This window comes from Misgurnus anguillicaudatus, chromosome 17, assembly GCF_027580225.2.
Source record: "Misgurnus anguillicaudatus chromosome 17, ASM2758022v2, whole genome shotgun sequence".
In the NCBI taxonomy this organism is placed as follows: Eukaryota; Metazoa; Chordata; class Actinopteri; order Cypriniformes; family Cobitidae; genus Misgurnus; species Misgurnus anguillicaudatus.
The window spans coordinates 19,242,782-19,261,342 of NC_073353.2; the positions used below are offsets into that span (position 1 = coordinate 19,242,782).

The 18,561-nt window shown below is 36.2% G+C and overlaps 6 protein-coding genes across 7 annotated transcripts in view; 5 read left to right on the top strand and 1 right to left on the bottom strand.

Annotated features, from left to right (window-relative positions):
• The window catches only part of uchl3 (ubiquitin carboxyl-terminal esterase L3 (ubiquitin thiolesterase)), a 129,460-nt gene that overhangs the window by 17,134 nt on the left and 93,765 nt on the right, over positions 1-18,561 (bottom strand). The gene's annotated exons all lie outside the window — the stretch shown is intronic.
• LOC129451891 (uncharacterized protein C2orf80) lies at positions 32-4,329 on the top strand. 2 transcript variants are annotated; one of them, XM_055215387.2, is made up of 8 exons: positions 32-740; positions 1,287-1,368; positions 1,575-1,654; positions 1,736-1,823; positions 1,920-1,997; positions 3,150-3,240; positions 3,335-3,444; positions 3,766-4,329. In XM_055215387.2, the coding sequence occupies exons 1-8, from the start codon at positions 700-702 to the stop codon at positions 3,820-3,822; spliced, it is 627 nt and encodes a 208-aa protein (XP_055071362.2). In that variant the 5' UTR covers positions 32-699; the 3' UTR covers positions 3,823-4,329. The 2 variants fall into 2 exon arrangements, with proteins under 2 accessions (XP_055071362.2, XP_055071363.2); XM_055215388.2 differs by having other exon boundaries at positions 3,153-3,240.
• On the top strand, positions 7,329-8,209 carry LOC129451892 (gamma-crystallin S-1). The gene is made up of 3 exons (XM_073855117.1): positions 7,329-7,426; positions 7,525-7,767; positions 7,865-8,209. The coding sequence occupies exons 1-3, from the start codon at positions 7,418-7,420 to the stop codon at positions 8,135-8,137; spliced, it is 525 nt and encodes a 174-aa protein (XP_073711218.1). The 5' UTR covers positions 7,329-7,417; the 3' UTR covers positions 8,138-8,209.
• LOC141349147 (gamma-crystallin 2) lies at positions 10,392-11,858 on the top strand. The gene is made up of 3 exons (XM_073854817.1): positions 10,392-10,400; positions 10,519-10,761; positions 11,294-11,858. Exons 1-3 carry the CDS (start codon positions 10,392-10,394, stop codon positions 11,564-11,566), a joined length of 525 nt encoding a protein of 174 aa, XP_073710918.1. The 3' UTR covers positions 11,567-11,858.
• Positions 12,440-13,423, top strand: crygm6 (crystallin, gamma M6). The gene is made up of 3 exons (XM_055214944.2): positions 12,440-12,596; positions 12,722-12,964; positions 13,096-13,423. The coding sequence occupies exons 1-3, from the start codon at positions 12,582-12,584 to the stop codon at positions 13,369-13,371; spliced, it is 534 nt and encodes a 177-aa protein (XP_055070919.1). The 5' UTR covers positions 12,440-12,581; the 3' UTR covers positions 13,372-13,423.
• LOC129451635 (gamma-crystallin M2) lies at positions 15,523-16,289 on the top strand. The gene is made up of 2 exons (XM_055214942.2): positions 15,523-15,914; positions 15,996-16,289. Exons 1-2 carry the CDS (start codon positions 15,642-15,644, stop codon positions 16,266-16,268), a joined length of 546 nt encoding a protein of 181 aa, XP_055070917.1. The 5' UTR covers positions 15,523-15,641; the 3' UTR covers positions 16,269-16,289.

Below are 18,561 nucleotides of genomic sequence, written 5' to 3' on the forward strand. Positions count from 1 at the left end.
TATGTACTATATAACTTGGCACTGACTGACAGTGTAAAACTGATTGACAGACTAAATGAATAATTTAGAGTGAACTGTTAACCTGAGAAGGCTAGTGTGCTTAAAAGTAGGAGTGTCTTTTTAACCAGTTTATACTACAGTTGAAAGCAGACTGGAACTTCTGACATATTCTGGTCTTATACTTGTATCAAGAAGTGTTGATATAAGAGTTTTGGGTAAGTTGCGCTGAGTCTATTCTGGTTAGAAGTTTTAATGATTTGTTTCTGTTTGGGAAAGTGATCAAATACAGTAGAAGTGGCATTACATTCTATGTTATGGGCAAATAATAGGCATAAGCTTTTACCCTTTGTTTTAAAGCAGTTTTTTTAAGCATCTTTTCTTGTAAATGCTTTCAGTGTTTGTTACTCTTATGAGATGCTTTAGGTAACCTAACACTTGTCTGTTAGATACCATGTCAAAAGGACATCTCGCTTTTCCTGTTCATGGCAAGACAAAACGGGGTTTGTGGTTTGGAGGCAGTGTTTAGTGTTGCCAATGGCAGAGGATTAACTGCTGGTTAAAACTTTTAATGTTTTTCTGTAACTGTTTGTTTGTTTCATTACCATAACATTCATGCTTTTAATAAAATTTCAGCTTTTGTTTCAGATTGTTTAAAACAAACTTTTTGAGAATTAAGTGTCTAAGCTGAGTGTCTGAAACATGGAAGCCAAGCGAGTAAAGCGGGATGTTAAAGCTTTGCTGTAAGTAACATGATATATATTTAACACTGATAAGCTGTGCAGTGAGATAAAAGAAGAGAGATAAAGCTAAATGATTTGATTAGTAACCACCAAGTTAAATAGAAGTGGGACAGACTGCAAAATTATGAATAATGATAATTATGAATCTACTGCATATGCAGTTATAGATGAAGAGATTTATGAAAATGCCTTTAGAACAATGGCAAGCATATTTTCTAAAAAAAAAAAGTCCTCAGTTGTTTCCATCCACGGTTAAGTACAATGTGGACAAACCCTACTGTTAAATTATACTAGAAAATGTCTATATATTTAGCACAGGCATTTCACCCATTTTTTATATTTTATTATGGTTTAAACAACCCAGCATTTATGTTTTATTGTTTAATAAATAAAATATTAATAAATGCCTAAAACAGTATTGTTTATTGTTAGTTCATGTTTACTAATGTTAACAAATACAGTCTGATTGTAAAGTGTTACAGAGTAAATTAATAACTGTTGTGAAAATCTTTATTTATTTATTTATTTTATGTAATGCCTTTATAGTGGTGAATATGTTGGACAAAGACTTAGAGAAAATGGTTTTGATCCAAAGGGGAAAGGCACATCTACCATGTTAGATGAACTGGTAAGTGAGCAATACTTAAGATATAGTATAATAGTGTGATATATTAGGACTGTGGTGGTTTGTCCCATTGCGGTGGACATAAAACATTTATAATTTTTATTAAAAAAATATTATTTGTTTCTCGTGTTTAATCAAAAACGCTATGAAAGAACAAGGTTTATCATGCATAAGATGTGTATTTTTAAAAGTGATGCATCTCATCATAGGCTCATTATGACTTGGCTATAAGTATGGCTATGTGGCGGCTTAATAAAGATAAAGGGAAGACTGCCGTAGAGAATGACATGTAAGTTATTTATAGCACTTTGCTCATTATTGACTGTAAAAATATTTGTGCCTCCCATTTGCCTGTGGTCTATCTTTATAGAGGAATTGGCAGTCCATGTCATAGCCACTACCCTAATCACCTGGAAAGAGAAGCGATGATTCTTTCATCCTTTGCAGGAATGTTGCTGGTAAGCTTCAGCTGAAGGGACATTTACTGCTGCCAATCATTTTTTAAATCCTTTTTTTTTTGCTTTGAGTTGTCTATTGCTGTCCTTTTTTTTCAGAACAGTTTACCTATACAAGATATTCTGTCTCTGTACAACTGCAAGCCATCTGCATCTTACTCTTATAACCACAATAAGGTAATGGAAAAATATTTTATTGTAGTAATTTTTATTGTTCAGTGTTTAGAGTATAAATGGGCACTAGGGGAAAACAGTGAACAACCTAATTCATCCTTCTATTAATGCATATGGATAAATAATTTTTGAAAGGCTCGTAAAATAAAGAAAAAAAATCACAGTTTGTTAATTAGTTCCCCTAGTATTGTATTTACGGTTTTCATTTCATTATTATTGTATTCTTGAGTTTGTTACAACCAACCCTGCTGTGTACAAATGTTTTTAATCCTATTCATTATTTCAAAATGATGGTATGTTTTAGGTAACAAGTCGGTTATTAAAATCATATAAGTTTGGATTTGGTGACTTACACATCTAACTCGCAAATCAAAAAAGTTTTAAAATGCTCAGCTTGGTTTAATGTGTTGCCATAATAGACGATCGAGTTTAGTTTTCAAAAAAAGAGACATCCAGCTTAAAATATTTTTAAATGTTTATATATTCAAAATGTGTATTTTGTTTCAAAGAACAGTATTACCTTAAAGGAGTAGTCCACTTTAACTCTTTCACCACCAGCGTTTTTTTAAAAAGTTGCCAGCCAGCGCCAGCGTTTTTCATGATTTTCATCAAAGTTTAATGCCTTCCAGAAAATGTTCTTCTTTAAATATATAAACATACAATATACCAAATGCAAGAACAGACCCTATGGTTTCAAAAAAAAAAAAACATTTCATCCTACCTTCAGTAGTTCTTTTGTAAGCAGCTTTTGAATATGGGTAGGTTTCTGCAAAAACACCACATTTTGAGCAAAACGCGGAGATAATTCCATTTTTGTGACGGACTTTTCATAGAGATCCCATTCAGAGCGATCTTTAAAACAAACACGGACATGCAGCCGCTTGCCATAGGGCAATACTTCCGGGTTTAAAAAGTTGCGGAAAGACGGAAAATCTCGTCATTGGCGGGGAAGCGTTTTCTCTTAATTGACGAGATATCTTGTCAATGGCGGTGAAAGAGTTAAAGATGGGATCCATTGACTTTTAATTCTATGGTAAGTCAATGGGCCCCATCTTTAAAGTGGATTACTTCTTTAATGTTATAACATATAAGCCAAAAACCTCAATTTTGACTTTGTGGGGACTTTAAGTAATCAGGAAGTTGTCTTTTTCTTAGCAGGGCAATATTGTTCACCCCTTCTCCCTGTCCTATCATCCATTTGCAATGCTTACCTCCTTCAAAGCGGTGGAGCACTCGAGACAACACAGTATGTCACCAAATGCATATACCAGTTGAATTCATTAGATAAAACTAGAGCAAAAAGCTTTATTTGTCATCAGTTTCTTCCGTCTCTTAACCAGCCTTAGTGCTGAATCGTCGGATGAAGGAACAGAATAAACAGAAGACAGAAACAGACACTCTGATGTCGCCCTCATCCTCCTCTAGCTCCTCATCTAGCTCCTCTTTTAGTGTGAGTGCCACAAATACCTTGACCTTCTGCTATGACTTCAGGATGCACACTTTAGGCCTGATTTACATCTCATGCATTAACAACTTATATTTGGCACATGTCTGCTATAAGCCTATTTAATCTCATGTATCAATTATCATTTGTATACGTAATTCAAGCACTGATTATTTTTTATGCTGTTCGTGCATGAGCTGTAATGTGACCGTCTCAACATGACACACATTAGATACACTAACAATACCTTTATAATGTTAGAAATGACTGTCCTCCTGTGGTCAGACTGTGAACTGTTGTTGCATTTCTGTTTTCTGTTGAATACAGGACAGTGAAGATTCTTTACAACCTTATGAGGGCTCTCAAGAATCTCTGCAGGACTGAAGACACATGTTTGTTTTGAATATGTATTCATATCTTATAAATATGTCCAGTATAGGTGTTTATTATCACTTTTATTACTATTTTCTTTTGTGTAAGACCAGGTGGCATAACAATGAGTTTTATTGTATAAAGATTTGCAAGCATTTGTAACTCACTCTTTTTGTAATTTGTGTCATATCCAAATAATAAAAGGTGTGCAAGAATTTATTTTACCCACAAGCATTCTCACTAAAATGTGAATGAGATAAAGATGCAATGTTTAACGTAAATGTTAATTGACGATAATTAATGAAAAAAAAAATTTTTTTTAAACAAATAATCTTGTTATTGTACAAATCAAAACACACGAGTGCAGTTGAGGTTAGGTTTTTGTCAGCTAGGAATTTTGCTTTGATGAATCAGGGATTTTAAATGTATAGATGGGATTAAGAGGTTGGCAGCAGCATTAAAGTTCCAAATTCCAGTCACTGAGATGACAAATAAACTTTGATCCACCACATGCTGATGAAGGTTTATAAAGCAGACTCCATGACCACATGCTTTCTTTGATTGTGTATCTGGTTTATGGCTGTTTTGTGTTCCTATCAAATCTAGCAAAATAAATGTAAGTAAATTAAAGGTTAAAGAACACCTATTGTCAAATTCATGATTTTACATTTCCTTTAGTGTGTTGGTGTGTATTTGTACATGTTAACAATATGCAAAAGGTACAAACACCAAAGTAAACAATGACACAAGTTATCTCTTAGATATTTAACGTGAATCTCTTTTCTTGGACTATAACAAACACATGGATTGTAGGCAATGGTTTACTTCCTGGGATTGGTGATTTAGTGATTTTTTCAGTTGACGTCAGAGGTATTCAGGCCAATCACAATGAACAGATTAGCTGGCCAGTCAGGGACAAAATCAAAGCGTTTTAGGAAGACAGGGATATCTGGAGCTACAAAAATGTACGGTATGTGGAAAATAATGCTTTTTTTAAACCATAAACCAGTCCCTCTCTAGAAAAACGCAATTATGCGATTGCATGATTTAATGCATAATCTGCCAAAGTCTGCATATTGATGCAGAAGCGTGCATTTTTTTTTAAATATGCCGCACTTTTGCAGCATAAATTGCAGATTTCCACACGCAAAATATGCGGCCTTGCATGATTTCATAATTCCGGCATTTTCGTAGCAAAAAGTCACATATATCTTGGCAGAAAGTTGAAAATGTTGCACTTACGACACAAAAGCGCAGCCATGTCCCCTGTTGCTATGAAAACTGTATGAAGTGAAGTAAACATCATTGAAAAGCTGCAAACCCCAACTGCAGTTTTTGCAAGTTCCCGCAATTTCATTGCATAAAATTGGATAATAACCTGCATATTCCATCGCATTTTTTAAGAAACCGTGCCACAAGATCAAGGATTTTTGCTCGCAACAATCACAAAAAAACTGATAAACCACGCAAACACACTGTATTAAACCAAGAACACAAAATAAAGTGTTTTTTTTAGCAATGAAATAGGTGCTCTTTAACAGAGAGTATTGAAATTTCAACAACTGGGGTGCTATGTTGACATGTACTGCCACCAATGGCTCCTTTTGCAGAATCACAGATTTTTTTTGAACATTTGTGCCTTTTCTGGAATTTGCTTGTCAAGAAAATGTCACAAAACCACATGTTCTGCCGTGTAAGCATTTACACTCACCTAAAGGATTAATAGGTACACCATACTAATACTGTGTTTGACCCCCCTTTCACCTTCAAAACTGCCTTAATTCTACGTGGCATTAATTCAACAAGGTGCTGAAAGCATTCTTTAGAAATGTTCTATTGGGTTGAGATCTGGTGACTGTGGGGGCCATTTTAGTAGAGTGAACTCATTGTCATGTTCAAGACACCAATTTGAAATGATTCAAGCTTTGTGACATGGTGCATTATCCTGCTGGAAGTAGCCTTCAGAGGATGGGTACATGGTGGTCATAAAGGGATGGACATGGTCAAAAACTATGCTCAGGTAGGCCGCGACATTTAAACGATGCCCAATTGGCACTATTGGGCCTAAAGTGTGCCAAGAAAACATCCCCCACACAATTACACCACCAACCTGCACAGTGGTGACAAGGCATGATGGATCCATGTTCTCATTCTGTTTACGCCAAATTCTGACTTTACCATCTGAATGTTTCAACAGAAATCGAGACTCATCAGACTAGGAAACATTTTTCCAGTCTTCAACTGTTCAATTTTGGTGAGCTCGTGCAAATTGTAGCCTCTTTTTCCTATTTGTAGTGGATATGAGTGGTACCCGGTGGGGTCTTCTGCAAGGTTGTGCGTGTTGTGGCTTCACAAATGCTTTGCTGCATACCTCAGTTGTAACGAGTGGTTATTTCAGTCAAAGTTGCTCTTCTATCAGCTTGAATCAGTCGGCACATTCTCCTCTGACCTCTAGCATCAACAAGGCATTTTCACCTACAGGACTGCCGCATACTGTTTTCCCTTTTCACACCATTCTTTTTAAACCCTAGCAATGGTTGTGCGTGAAAATCCCAGTAACTGAGCAGATTGTGAAATACTCAGACCGGCCCGTCTGGTACCAACAACCATACCATGCTCAAAATTGCTTAAATCACCTTTCTTTCCCATTCTGACATTCAGTTGGAGTTCAGGAGATTGTCTTGACCAGGACCACATCCCTAAATGCATTGAAGCAACTGCCATGTGATTGGTTGATTAGATAATTGCATTAATGAGAAATTAAACAGGTGTTCCTAATAATCCTTTAGGTGAGTGTATATTTGATTTGTTTTTTTCTTATTTAAGATAATAAAATGCTATAGTTATCCATGTGCAAACCCCTGTTGCATACAGAATATTCACAACATTATCACTGTGTCCCCTTATACAAAATAAATATATGCTGCATGTTGTAGTAATACAGCAAGTTACAGTAAGCTGTATATGGGCTATCATTGGTTGTGGCAAATTGCAATAAACATTCTGATCCCGACTGTTGGCTGCTTTATAGTACATTTATAGATTTGGCAAACACCAAAACGACTGGTTTTAGATTTTTTAATCAGTATTTCAGACTGTGTGTTCCCAGGGAACTAAACCCACAACTTTAAACACTGCAAATGCAATGCTCTACCACCTGAGCAACAGGAATACTAAGCACATGGCAGGTTGGTATTTTTCTACTCAGGCGAGTTATAACCAAAGCTTGATTTTTTTTTGGTGGTGAGCCTTATTTTGCACCATTCTACACTACCGTTACTTCCAGTATAATACACTACAAACATAAAGAAACCTAAAGGTATTTAACATTTCCAGAAGACAAAACTATTCAATTGTGCTGTTGTATTGTTTCCCCTGACCTTTCAGCATCTTTCAATAGTGCAGCTTGTGCTGGAAGAGACATTCGTGATTGTTCAGGGTGAACAGATGGTCATGTTTGAATATTTCTCTACAGTTTCTGCTGACATATTAACTCTTTGATTTAAATAACAACACAAACCTTTGTACCATTGTCCTTTTGGATATATATGTATAGTTCAGCTCTGCTTGGCACTCACATAGGAAAAAGTTTATACCTCTTTCAAACATGGGAAAGGTCTGTACAAATGATAATACCTTAATATTCATTACATTTTTAGTAAATGATTAATGCATTGCTTATTCAAATACTGCTTTTGTTTTACCTTTCTCCAGATTATCTTCTACGAGGATAGAAACTTTGGTGGCCGTTACCATGAGTGCATGAGTGACTGTCCTGACCTCCATTCGTATTTTAACCGCTGTCACTCTATTAGGGTCGAAAGTGGCTACTTCATGGTCTACGACCGACCCAGCTACAAGGGCCACCAGTACTTTCTGAAAAGAGGCGACTACCCCGATTACATGAGTATGATGGAAATGAACGATTGCATCCGATCCTGTCGTATGATCCCTGTGGTAAAGACTAACACTTATGTTCTTGTTTTGATTGATTGATTGAAATGAATCAGTCACCATAAACTTTCTGTTTTATCTCCTTCTTCTTACCCATCAGCATCGTGGTTCCTTCAGAATGAGGCTGTATGAACGTTCTGACATGGGTGGCCGGATGATGGAGCTCATGGATGATTGCCCCAACCTCATGGACCGATTCCACATGTCTGACTTCCAGTCCTGCCATGTAATGGATGGTCATTGGCTTATGTATGAGCAGCCCAACTACACAGGCAGGCACTTCTATCTGAGACCCGGCGAGTACAAGAGGTACAGCGATTGGGGTGGAATGAGTTCCAGGATGGGCTCCATCAGACGGGTAATGGATCTCTAAAGAAGGAATCCTTGTGAAAAGTCTTCTGTATGCAATTTATTACACACTTAATAAAATGATGTCTGTGCTCAAGTGTATACAGTTTTGTTCTTGCTCTCTCTATATGGAGGGGTCACTGCATGAAGACACTTGCTACAGGCTGTCAAATTACTTCTCGGTGTTCAGAGAGCTAAATAAAACAATAAAAACAAGTGAAACATTTTCTTTCATTAAAACATGTGTTGAGTAGTCTCTCTGCTTGTTATGTGAGTTTGAACTTATGGTTATTAACTAATAGAAGTGTAGAAACTGCATTTTCTCACCTAACCTGCATGTATTTGGACTGTGGGAAGAAAATAACAGAGTATCCAAAGTAAACCCATGCTGACACAGGGAGAACATGCAAACTCCACGCAGAAATGCCTCCCGACCCATCCAAGACTCAAACCCGAGGACCTTCTTACTGTGAGGCAACAATGCTATTCAATGAGCCACTGTGTAGCCACGCTATAGTAATATATAAGAATAATATATCAAATAATAAATCTAATAAAATATATTTACATTTCATATAATAATAATTATCTTGATGAGTTACATGGTGCTGTACGATGCCACAGAATAATTTTTTTTAATGTTCCATAAAGATCCTTTAACATTTGAAGAACATAAAAATATTTTTTGTAGTGAAATAAAGGTTCTTTAGATTATTAAAATGTATTAAAGAAATGTTTCTTCTAACTGTGGGTTCATACCAGCCGCGTTTGAGGCGTCAAATTCGCGTCTTCTGCGTCTAGTTTGCCGCTAGAACATTTTGGGGCAGTTTCCCGGACAGGGATTAGACTAGTCCTAGACTAAAATAAAATAGAGCTGTCCATACTGAAAAAAACTTGCACTGACATATCCTACAATACATCAGTGTCCTTTGTTTTGGCTCAAAATGCACACAAGTAATGATTTTAGTAAGGCATGTTTGTTCACATCACTAGAGCAAGCTCCTGATTGGTTAATGCGGCAAGTTTTTTTGTCAAAGTTCAAATGTTTTAACTCGCGCGTTTCCTGCGGCAACACTCAATTTGCGCTAAACACTTAATTCATGCCACGAGATCTCCAAACACGCATCAACGTGTCTTCACATTGACTTAAAATTGAAATCACTCGCGCTTGACGCCTCTACCGCGGCTGGTAATGATTTTAGTAAGGCATGTTTGTAAAAACTAGTTATATTTCCTAATTAAACTAAGGCCTAGTCCTGGCTTAAGCTTATCTCTGTCCGGGAAACCACCCCTTTGAGTTTACTTGCTTCATTCGCACGTGAAATTCTAGTCATAGAGACATTCACGTGGAAATTCGCATCATGGGAGGGGCTTCTGAGACTCCACTCTCTTCCTGTAATCACGTCACTACTAGAGCAAGCTCCTGATTGGTTGACGTGGTACGTTTTCTGCCAAAGTTCAAATTTTTCAATTCACGTGGCAACGCTCAATTTGCACCATTCACGCGAACTAGACGTGCGAATGAGGCGGAATCGCGTGTGCTGTGCCGCGCTAAACGCCTCATTTGCCCCGCGAGACCTCCAGACGTGCGTCAACGTGTCTTCACATTGAAATCACTCACGCTTCATGCCTCTACCGCGGCTGGTGTACACGCAGCATTAGTGGTTCTTTGTGAAATCAAAAATGTTTTTTCTATGGTATTGTTGTGAAAAACCTTTTAAGCACTTTTATGTGTGTATAATTGTCTGAATGCAACGTTTAAGCATTATGCCTTATGATCATGACAGTTATTCAATTTTAATATTTTCTGTTTATTACATGGCAAACATTTACAATGTTTGTTATCTAGATTTTACAGAATGGAAGCAATGGTACATTGTAGTTTATTCAACTTGAAATTACAATTAATTTTAACTTTCTTGACTAGTGAGGAGTTGCTATAAGTTATAAAAATAAAGTTGAAATAACTTAAGCTAATTCATTTTTTACAAATTTATAGCAACTCCTTACTAGTCAACAAAGTTTAAATTAATTGTAAATTCAAGCTGAATAAACTTAAAAATTAAAATGCAATAAGGAATTTTTACAGTGTAAAATACAATTAATCAAAAATATATGTTTTTTTTAAAAGAACAATAAAAACAAAACATTTTAAAAATACTTTTTGCAATTATAATATGAATGCACATGACTGACAAATGCACAGTGTTGGCACTTTATGTCCACTATATATACAGTATGTGTTCTCAAGCAGTGCTGCACTGATACCTGGACTGAACATGGAAAAGGTAAATCAACACAATGAGAGCAATCAAATGCTGTAAATAAAGACTACTCAATATTTGCATTGGTTTTGCAAAAGGTTTTCACCATGAAATTAATATCTATTACTTTTGTAAATAATAGATTGTTTTTTATGAAGACAAGAATTTTGAAGGTCATCAGTATGAATGCAGTGGTGACTGTGGAGATATGCTCTGCTATGTTAACCGCTGTAACTCCATCAGTGTGGAGAGCGGATGCTTCATGGTCTATGAACAACCACATTACAAAGGCCAGCAATATATGCTCCGGAAAGGACAGTATCCAGTGTATGACTGCTGGTTGGGCAAAAATGACTCTGTCTGCTCCTGCCGTGTAATTCCAATGGTGATTATACTTTGCGCTTTTCAAAACTTTCGGACACAAATGAGTGAAAAGTGTTTTAAAGGGGACATATTATGAAAATCAGACTTTTTCCATGTTTAAGTGCTATAATTGTGTCCCCAGTGCTTCTATCAACCTAGAAAATGTTAAAAAGATCAACCCAATAACTTAGTTTTGGTAAACCATTTTCTGCAAGCATGTGAAAAATAGGTAATTGTAATTTGGCCCTTATTGTGATGTCAGAATAAGGTAATCCCGCCCCCTTTATCTGCACTATCCAACCACAGCACAACCATTTAGTAGGGAGAGAAAGAGAGAGATAAAATATTTCACAGCACAATTGAGTTTCAATTGCAACAAACCACCATCATTGTGATCAGTGGTTGCACTTGATCTGCTCATTTGCATTTTAAATGACACACCCAAAACGGCACACTTTTGCTCAGACCTATTTTAGACTTAGTTTTCATCTTAAAAAAAATCTCATAATATGTCCCCTTTAAATATTTCTTATTTCTGTCCCTCTGTTCATCAGACACAGGAATCTCTACATGAAATGAAGCTTTTTGAAAGAATTGAATATGGAGGTCAAATGAAGGATCTGGTGGAGGACTGCCCAAATATGATGGCCATGTTTCATACAAACAACATATTCTCCTGCAAAGTCATTGGTGGAAACTGGCTTTTCTATGAACACTCCAACTACAGAGGTAGAATGTACCTCATAAGGCCTGGAGAATACACAAGATTCACTGAATGGGGAGGAAAGAGTGCCCGGGTGGGTTCCATCAAACGAATCCTGGATTAGTTAACTAATACAGTGCTTCTCAAACTGGGGGCTGGGAGATGGTGCCAGGGGGGCCCCAGTTTTATGACATTTCATAAAACACATTAATTTATCATGTATTCTGTGTAATTAAACCTAAAAAAAAAATAAGGCTACTAACCAACAGCACTACTTTGTATACTTTAATATGTTTTGTCTTATTAAATTTTACGTTTTAGAACAAATTTGTTATAAAAAAATTTGGGGGGCCGCGAAGGAATGCACCATATACAAGGGGGGCCGCACGCTGAAAAAGTTTGAGAACCACTGAACTAATATATATATATATATATATATATATATATATATATATACCGGTATATATATATATACTCATTGAAAACTGGGGTCAGCTCAGTAGTTTAAAAAGTTAATATTTAAAAACCCAGAAGAATCTGGATGATGTCCAAGAATTATTTTATTAAAAGAAAAATATAATTTATATTTGAAAATATTTTCTATAAAATGTGTTTCAATTTGTACTTGCCTTTATACCATATAATAATAATATTATAATAATTATACCATATCATAGACAAATTATAAACTGCCCTTTTCGTTTTGTGATATAGGTTCAAATGTCAAATAAACATGTAAAAAGTATTGTGTGCATGTTATTTATTTGTTCCAAAAACACATTTCAAATGATTTTACATTTTAGTTTTCATCCAGAAATGCATAATACATAGTCAACTGATTTTGTACAAGATCTCGTGCATTTCCATTGATGAATTGTGCTGATGGCGACATATTGAAGCTTCAGCCTGCTAGGGAGGTTCCTGTGAGGTCCTGTGGATTTTGATGAATACGGAAAACTGTACCAGAGCCAAAGCCTAACATAACCAGATTGTTTTATCCACGCTAATTCTCTCTGTGCTACATTTATTTGAATGACAATACTTTATGCTGTGCAATCACACAGCTGCTCCTAGGTTTTATAAAAGAGAGTGATACTAGATGCCTGTGCCGAGCAATAGATAGCCTGCAAGGTGACAACATGACTGTCGGAAAGGTAAGATGGCATCTGTCATTAAATACTGCCATCAATTAAGTTTTTAAATTTCTGTCACAATAATGCATTATTGCATTGCTATTACTAAACTACCATGTGATACGTGTCTTTTATCTCTTTATTAGATCATCTTCTATGAGGAAAGGAATTTTCAGGGCCGTCATCACGAATGCAGCAGTGACTCGGTAGATCTGCAGCCCTACTTTACCCAATGCCACTCCATTAGGGTAGAGAGTGGGTGCTTTATGGTGTATGAACATCCAAATTACATGGGGCAGCAGTACTTCCTGCAGAGGGGCGACTATTCTGACTGTCAGCGTGTGATTGGTTTCAGTAACTGTATCAGATCGTGCCGTATGATCCCCACGGTGAGTGAAATTCTGTATTGTAATTCAGCAGTTTCCTACTTTGCATATTTTAAAGATAATACATTTCCTTTTTTTAACTTTCAAATTGCTTTAGACATGTTTTTCATTATATACCAAATGCTTTCTTGCAGTACAATGGCATTCATAGGATGAGATTGTATGAGCGGGCTGATATGGGAGGTAAGATGATAGAGCTAACAGAAGACTGCCCTAACATCATGGACCGCTTCCACACGTCTGACATCCAGTCCTGTCACGTGATGGATGGCCACTGGCTTTTATATGAGCAGCCCAACTACAGGGGACGAATGTATTACCTTGCACCAGGTGAATACAGGAGGTACAGTGATTGGGGAGGCACTGTCCCAAGAATTGGATCCCTCAGAAGAATCAACACCTTAACCTAGATCACAAAAATGCAGAACGCACACTGTGAAATAAATTCTTCTGACTAAAACATGTGCTTGTTTTGCTGTTTTTCTGTTTCTGTGTTATAATGTGTGAATGATAGCAAACATTAAAATTGTACACACATAAACTTTCAGGTCACAAACTTTTGTAATTTAAAAGCGATAATTTATGTAATAAATAATAAGTTCCTAACTTTCTCTTGTGACCTATCAGTGACATTTTCTATTGCAAACTTGGTGACTAGACTGAAAAACATTCACTGAAATATTCTTTAGAGAAAATGTCAAATAATGGCTGAACAATCTAGCTCCATCTGAATTAACTGTCCTCATTGTTAAGTAGGTAGATCTATCAATACAATCACTGTTTAAAACAAAAGAAGCCCTGCTATTTAAAGGCACATTGACCACAGAGAAATTAGAGGATGCTTTTAATGTTTATGTGATTGTGCTACACGAAATGGCATATCACCAAAACATATAGAAGTTATTCCTCCGATAAATTCAGTGATCAAATTGGATCTTTATAAGGTGGAGATCCCTAACCCTAAGAAGAAAAAACGTATATTTGTCAAATTTATCTGGATTTAGTAAAAGTAAGTAATTACCTTACTGTATACACTATAAATAAAAACGTTACTATAACACTAAAAGTGGTTCTTGGCTCGTGATGTGAACTGTGAAGGGGTCTATAGCACCACATATGGTTCTATAGCACCTTATGGTTCTATACAGGTGTGTGTTATATGGCATTTATGGTTCCTCTATCTATGATTACGAGCCAAGAACCACTTTTAGTGCTATTTAGCACCGTTTGTTATTAGTGTACTGTACATCTAGGACTAAGTAACTAAGTGGTAAACGAATAAACTAATAAACAGATTTATGAATGCCTTGTGACTTGCATTTTATCCATAACAGTACTGTACAGCTCTGTACAATTAAATCACTGCTTTTAGGAATATAAAATTACATGGTATGTACTGCTTGTTTTTTCTATCTATTAAGTATAGCAAATATTATCATCTTTACTCATTAACATAAGCACTAATTATTAATTTTTACTGCCTTAACTAAAACATAAAGGATTTGCATGATTGGGCAGATTTGTGTAATATGAGGTGGGAACAGGAACAGCTGTCAAATGACTTAGTTTGTCCTTACATACCAATATAAATCTATTGACTGGGCCTGTTTGATATTTATCATGTTTATATTACACTAGTCTATGCCTTTATTCTATAGACGACGACATCATCATACGTACGTGAGTTGCTGCGTTAATGCCTGGCCCAATGTTAAGATCAGGTCTGTGCTTGTTTATCGGTATGGCTAGGGACTAAATTGACCTCTGGAACAAATAGGAAAATAACAATTTTTCAGTTTCCAAAAGAAGAGGGGAAACAGTGGATCAGCATTGTGCAGACTTGGCAACCAGGCAAGAATTTAAAGATCTGTTGCTCCCATTGCATACATTTATTTATACAGTAACATTAACTCGGTGTAATATTGATATGCTTTAGCTATGATTTGAACTAAGGTAATTTACTGTTTAATTATTTTGCTTGTTATCAGAAATAATCTACCCAAGAAAAACTCTGTTGTTATTGATTCTATGTGGAAATCTACCAGAAATTAAGTTTGGGCCCAAAAGGACAATTGTTTATATTTGTGTTGCTGCCAAAACCGCCAATAGATGACAAAAAGCTGCAAAAAACTAAAAATGTAACTAGCCAGTATTGCTTTTTTTCTACGCCATATCACTTAAATCAAGTTAAATTAATGATATGCCTTTTGTTGATCTTCAGAGATCATGTTTGCTTTTGGAAGACTGAGTATCTGTTCCATCTAAAATCTTTGATGGCACAGGGATGTTCCATATTGTTCTGTGTGCATTGTGCATTCAATGTGTGGTAACCATACCAGTCCTTTCCCTGCTCCATGCAAGAAAAAACTGTGTAATTATTTACCCGTTTTCAAGTAAAATCCATATTTTTGAACCCAATATTGTGTTCTAACAAAAAGGTTTACATGTGCCAATACCCTGACATTCTATGTGTTCATTTGAATAACAATACTTTGTTTGTCAAGAGGCAGTATAAAAACATGGGAAGCGTATGGAATCTCTCCAATGGAGACCATGGGCAAGGTAGGATTTTTGGCACCATCACTACATGCACATTGTATTGCACCTCCCCTACGTATGCTCACATCAGATGCAAGCTTCAAATGGATTTTTCTCCTAATCTCTGCATTCAAAATTTAAAATGAAATGTCAATTTTGCTCCATTTTACAGATTATTTTTTACGAGGACAAAAATTTTCAAGGTCGTAGTTATGAGTGCAGCAATGACTGCACAGACCTGCACACTTACTTCAGCCGCTGTAACTCCATCAGAGTGGAGAGTGGCTGCTTTATGATCTATGAGCGTCCAAATTATATGGGCCACCAGTATTATATGAAAAGAGGCGAGTATCCCGACTACCAGAGATGGATGGGCTTTAGTAGTTCTGTTCGATCCTGTCGAATAATTCCAATGGTGAGGTTCGATATGTTGGATATCTATACCCTCACGGTTACTTTTGTCTTTAATAAGTTCTTTGCACTTTGATATTAACAGTACAGAGGTTCATATAGACTGAAGATCTATGAGAAGGCTGACTACGGAGGTCACATGATGGAGTTCATGGATGACTGCCCTTGTGTGTCTGATCGTTTCCATCATCGGCATGTGTACTCCTGTAATGTGATGAATGGAAACTGGATCTTCTATGAATATCCCAACTACAAAGGAAGGCAGTACTTCCTGAAACCCGGAGAATACAGGAGATACCGAGACTGGAGTGCGACCTGTGCCATTGTGGGCTCCTTCAGACGAGTCACCGATTATTAGCCATTTTTCTTATTTGTATGAACTGGTCATTTTCTGTTTATAAGCATAGTTGTTTATAAACATTTGATATAATGTACATAAATAAAAAGTAAATAAAAAAGAAAACAGTAATTGTAGTGTGCATCATTTTACGGCATTATTATTTATAGGAAACCTCATTGATTCACATTTTTTAATTTGATTTAATGTAAAATAAAAATAGTAGCATTTATACTGTATCTGTAGCATTTTAAATAGCAACACTTCATACATTGGATTTGACATCATAAGGCGCTGTGAGATGAAAATATGATCATATTGTTGATGCTATTGCTGAGGATTCAAATTGTATAAGAATTGCATGTAGAATTAATAAACACTTGATTAAAACAAACAGAATAATGATTATGTAAATTGTATTAATAACAAGTAATAATAATAAAGCAATAAACCCCAAGAAGAAGTGTATTACCAGTGCATTTTATAACAGCTAAGGGGCATTATCACTACGCGAAGCGGAGTGTCTAAAACCCCATTAGCTGTTATAAAATGCACTGTAAGGGGCCAGTCACACCAAAAGTGCTTTAAACGCTTGCAAACGCAAGACGCGACACACTGCCTTTTTAAAAAAAGAGCAGTGCGACGCGGCTTTTCATATTGCTAAGCAACCACAGAGTCAGCTGTCTTGTCAATCAAATATTGAAGCGTGAGCGCTCTTTTGCTGTTAACTGTCATATTAGCAGAAACTTTAAAAAGAGGACGCTTGCTCTGACCTTGTTTGAGGGTGAGAGGTGCACAAACACGCAGGAGAGAGTAAACGAGTGGAGTCCGGTTCTTCAAAGCAACTGTAAACTTCCCTCACCACAACGTAAGGACCGCCTCTCCCCTCATTCGATTGGACAATGGAAAGACACGAATGACGTCGGGCGCTTCTCCGCTCTCAGCGCTCCTTCAAAAACGCGTGCGCGCCTTGCGGCAAAAAACCGCAAGGCGCTCGGCGCGCATAAACAGCGCGCAAACGCGCCCTGCCCATAGAATATCATTCAAAAAAGGCGCCTGCAACTGCCATAGGCGCTTTTGGTGTGACTGGCCCCTAACACCACTGCTTTGCGGGGCTTATTGCTTTTATAAAACGGTTATATAAGTGTGATTATCAGCGTTTTTTTTTTAAGTTGCCAACCAGTTTTAATTTAATGCCTTCCAGAAAAATGTTTTTTTTTTAAATAAACATAAAATATATCAAAAGAAAGAACAGACCTACTGCTTTCAAACAAACAAACAAACAACAACAACAAAAAAAGTCATTTTATCCTACCTTCATTTGTTCTCTTATCACCTCTCACATTTTCAGCTAAAAGCGGAGACAATTAAATTTTTGTGAAGAACTTTTGTAAGAGATCGGATTCAGATCCTGATCAAAACTTACACAGTGTTATTAGTGTTGAGTGAATGCGTCAGTGTTTAAGTTGGGTAAGATCGCCATAGCGAAAATATGGATTTGATGTTACAATAAAGAGAAGTGTTTTCTCTTTATTGACGAGATGACTCAACAGTATTTATTGACATTTATCTGGATATCGGCATTAATTGTGCAATTGTAGAAAAAAAAAGATTAAAGACTGTGGTGTTTATTTTCATAAATCAGTATGTAGCAACAGTGGCGCAGTGATACTTATGTAATGCGGTCTGAACCGTTGGGTTACCGGGGTATTTTATAACGGCTTAGAACACATTTTTAACCAATCAGAATTAGGGACGGGCCGTTTTATAAGTAAATTTTTAATAGTGTAAAACCACTATTTTGCAAAGCTACAACTAAATGCTACACTGTCATAAAATTGTCAAAAATATGGGCATAAGCTGTTACTTTTAGGTGGTCCTAATATGGTACCAGTATGTGGGGTACTAATATGCAATCTTTAATACAATATGTATATGTCCTATGAGGTACTAATGAGAACTTTTTAGGTGCAAATGTGTACACTGTAAAAAATACTTTGCTACCTTAAATTTTTTTGTTAAATCAACTAAGATTAATAACTCTGTAGTTCTAACAACTCATCTCTAGTCAAAATAAGTGATATTGAGTTGAAATGACTTGTAAATCTGAGGTGATTTAACAAAAAAAATTTAAGGCAACAAAAAGTGACAGTTAGGGACCATTTTCTGACCACATTTTCTGACAGTATAAAATCATCTTTGATTATGTAAATTATTATCTAACAGGCCAATTGAACTGCATCTTTTCTGTGCTGTAGCTTGTAGAAATTAAAGTAAAAATGTACTGTTTCAATAAAAAAATGAATAATAAAAT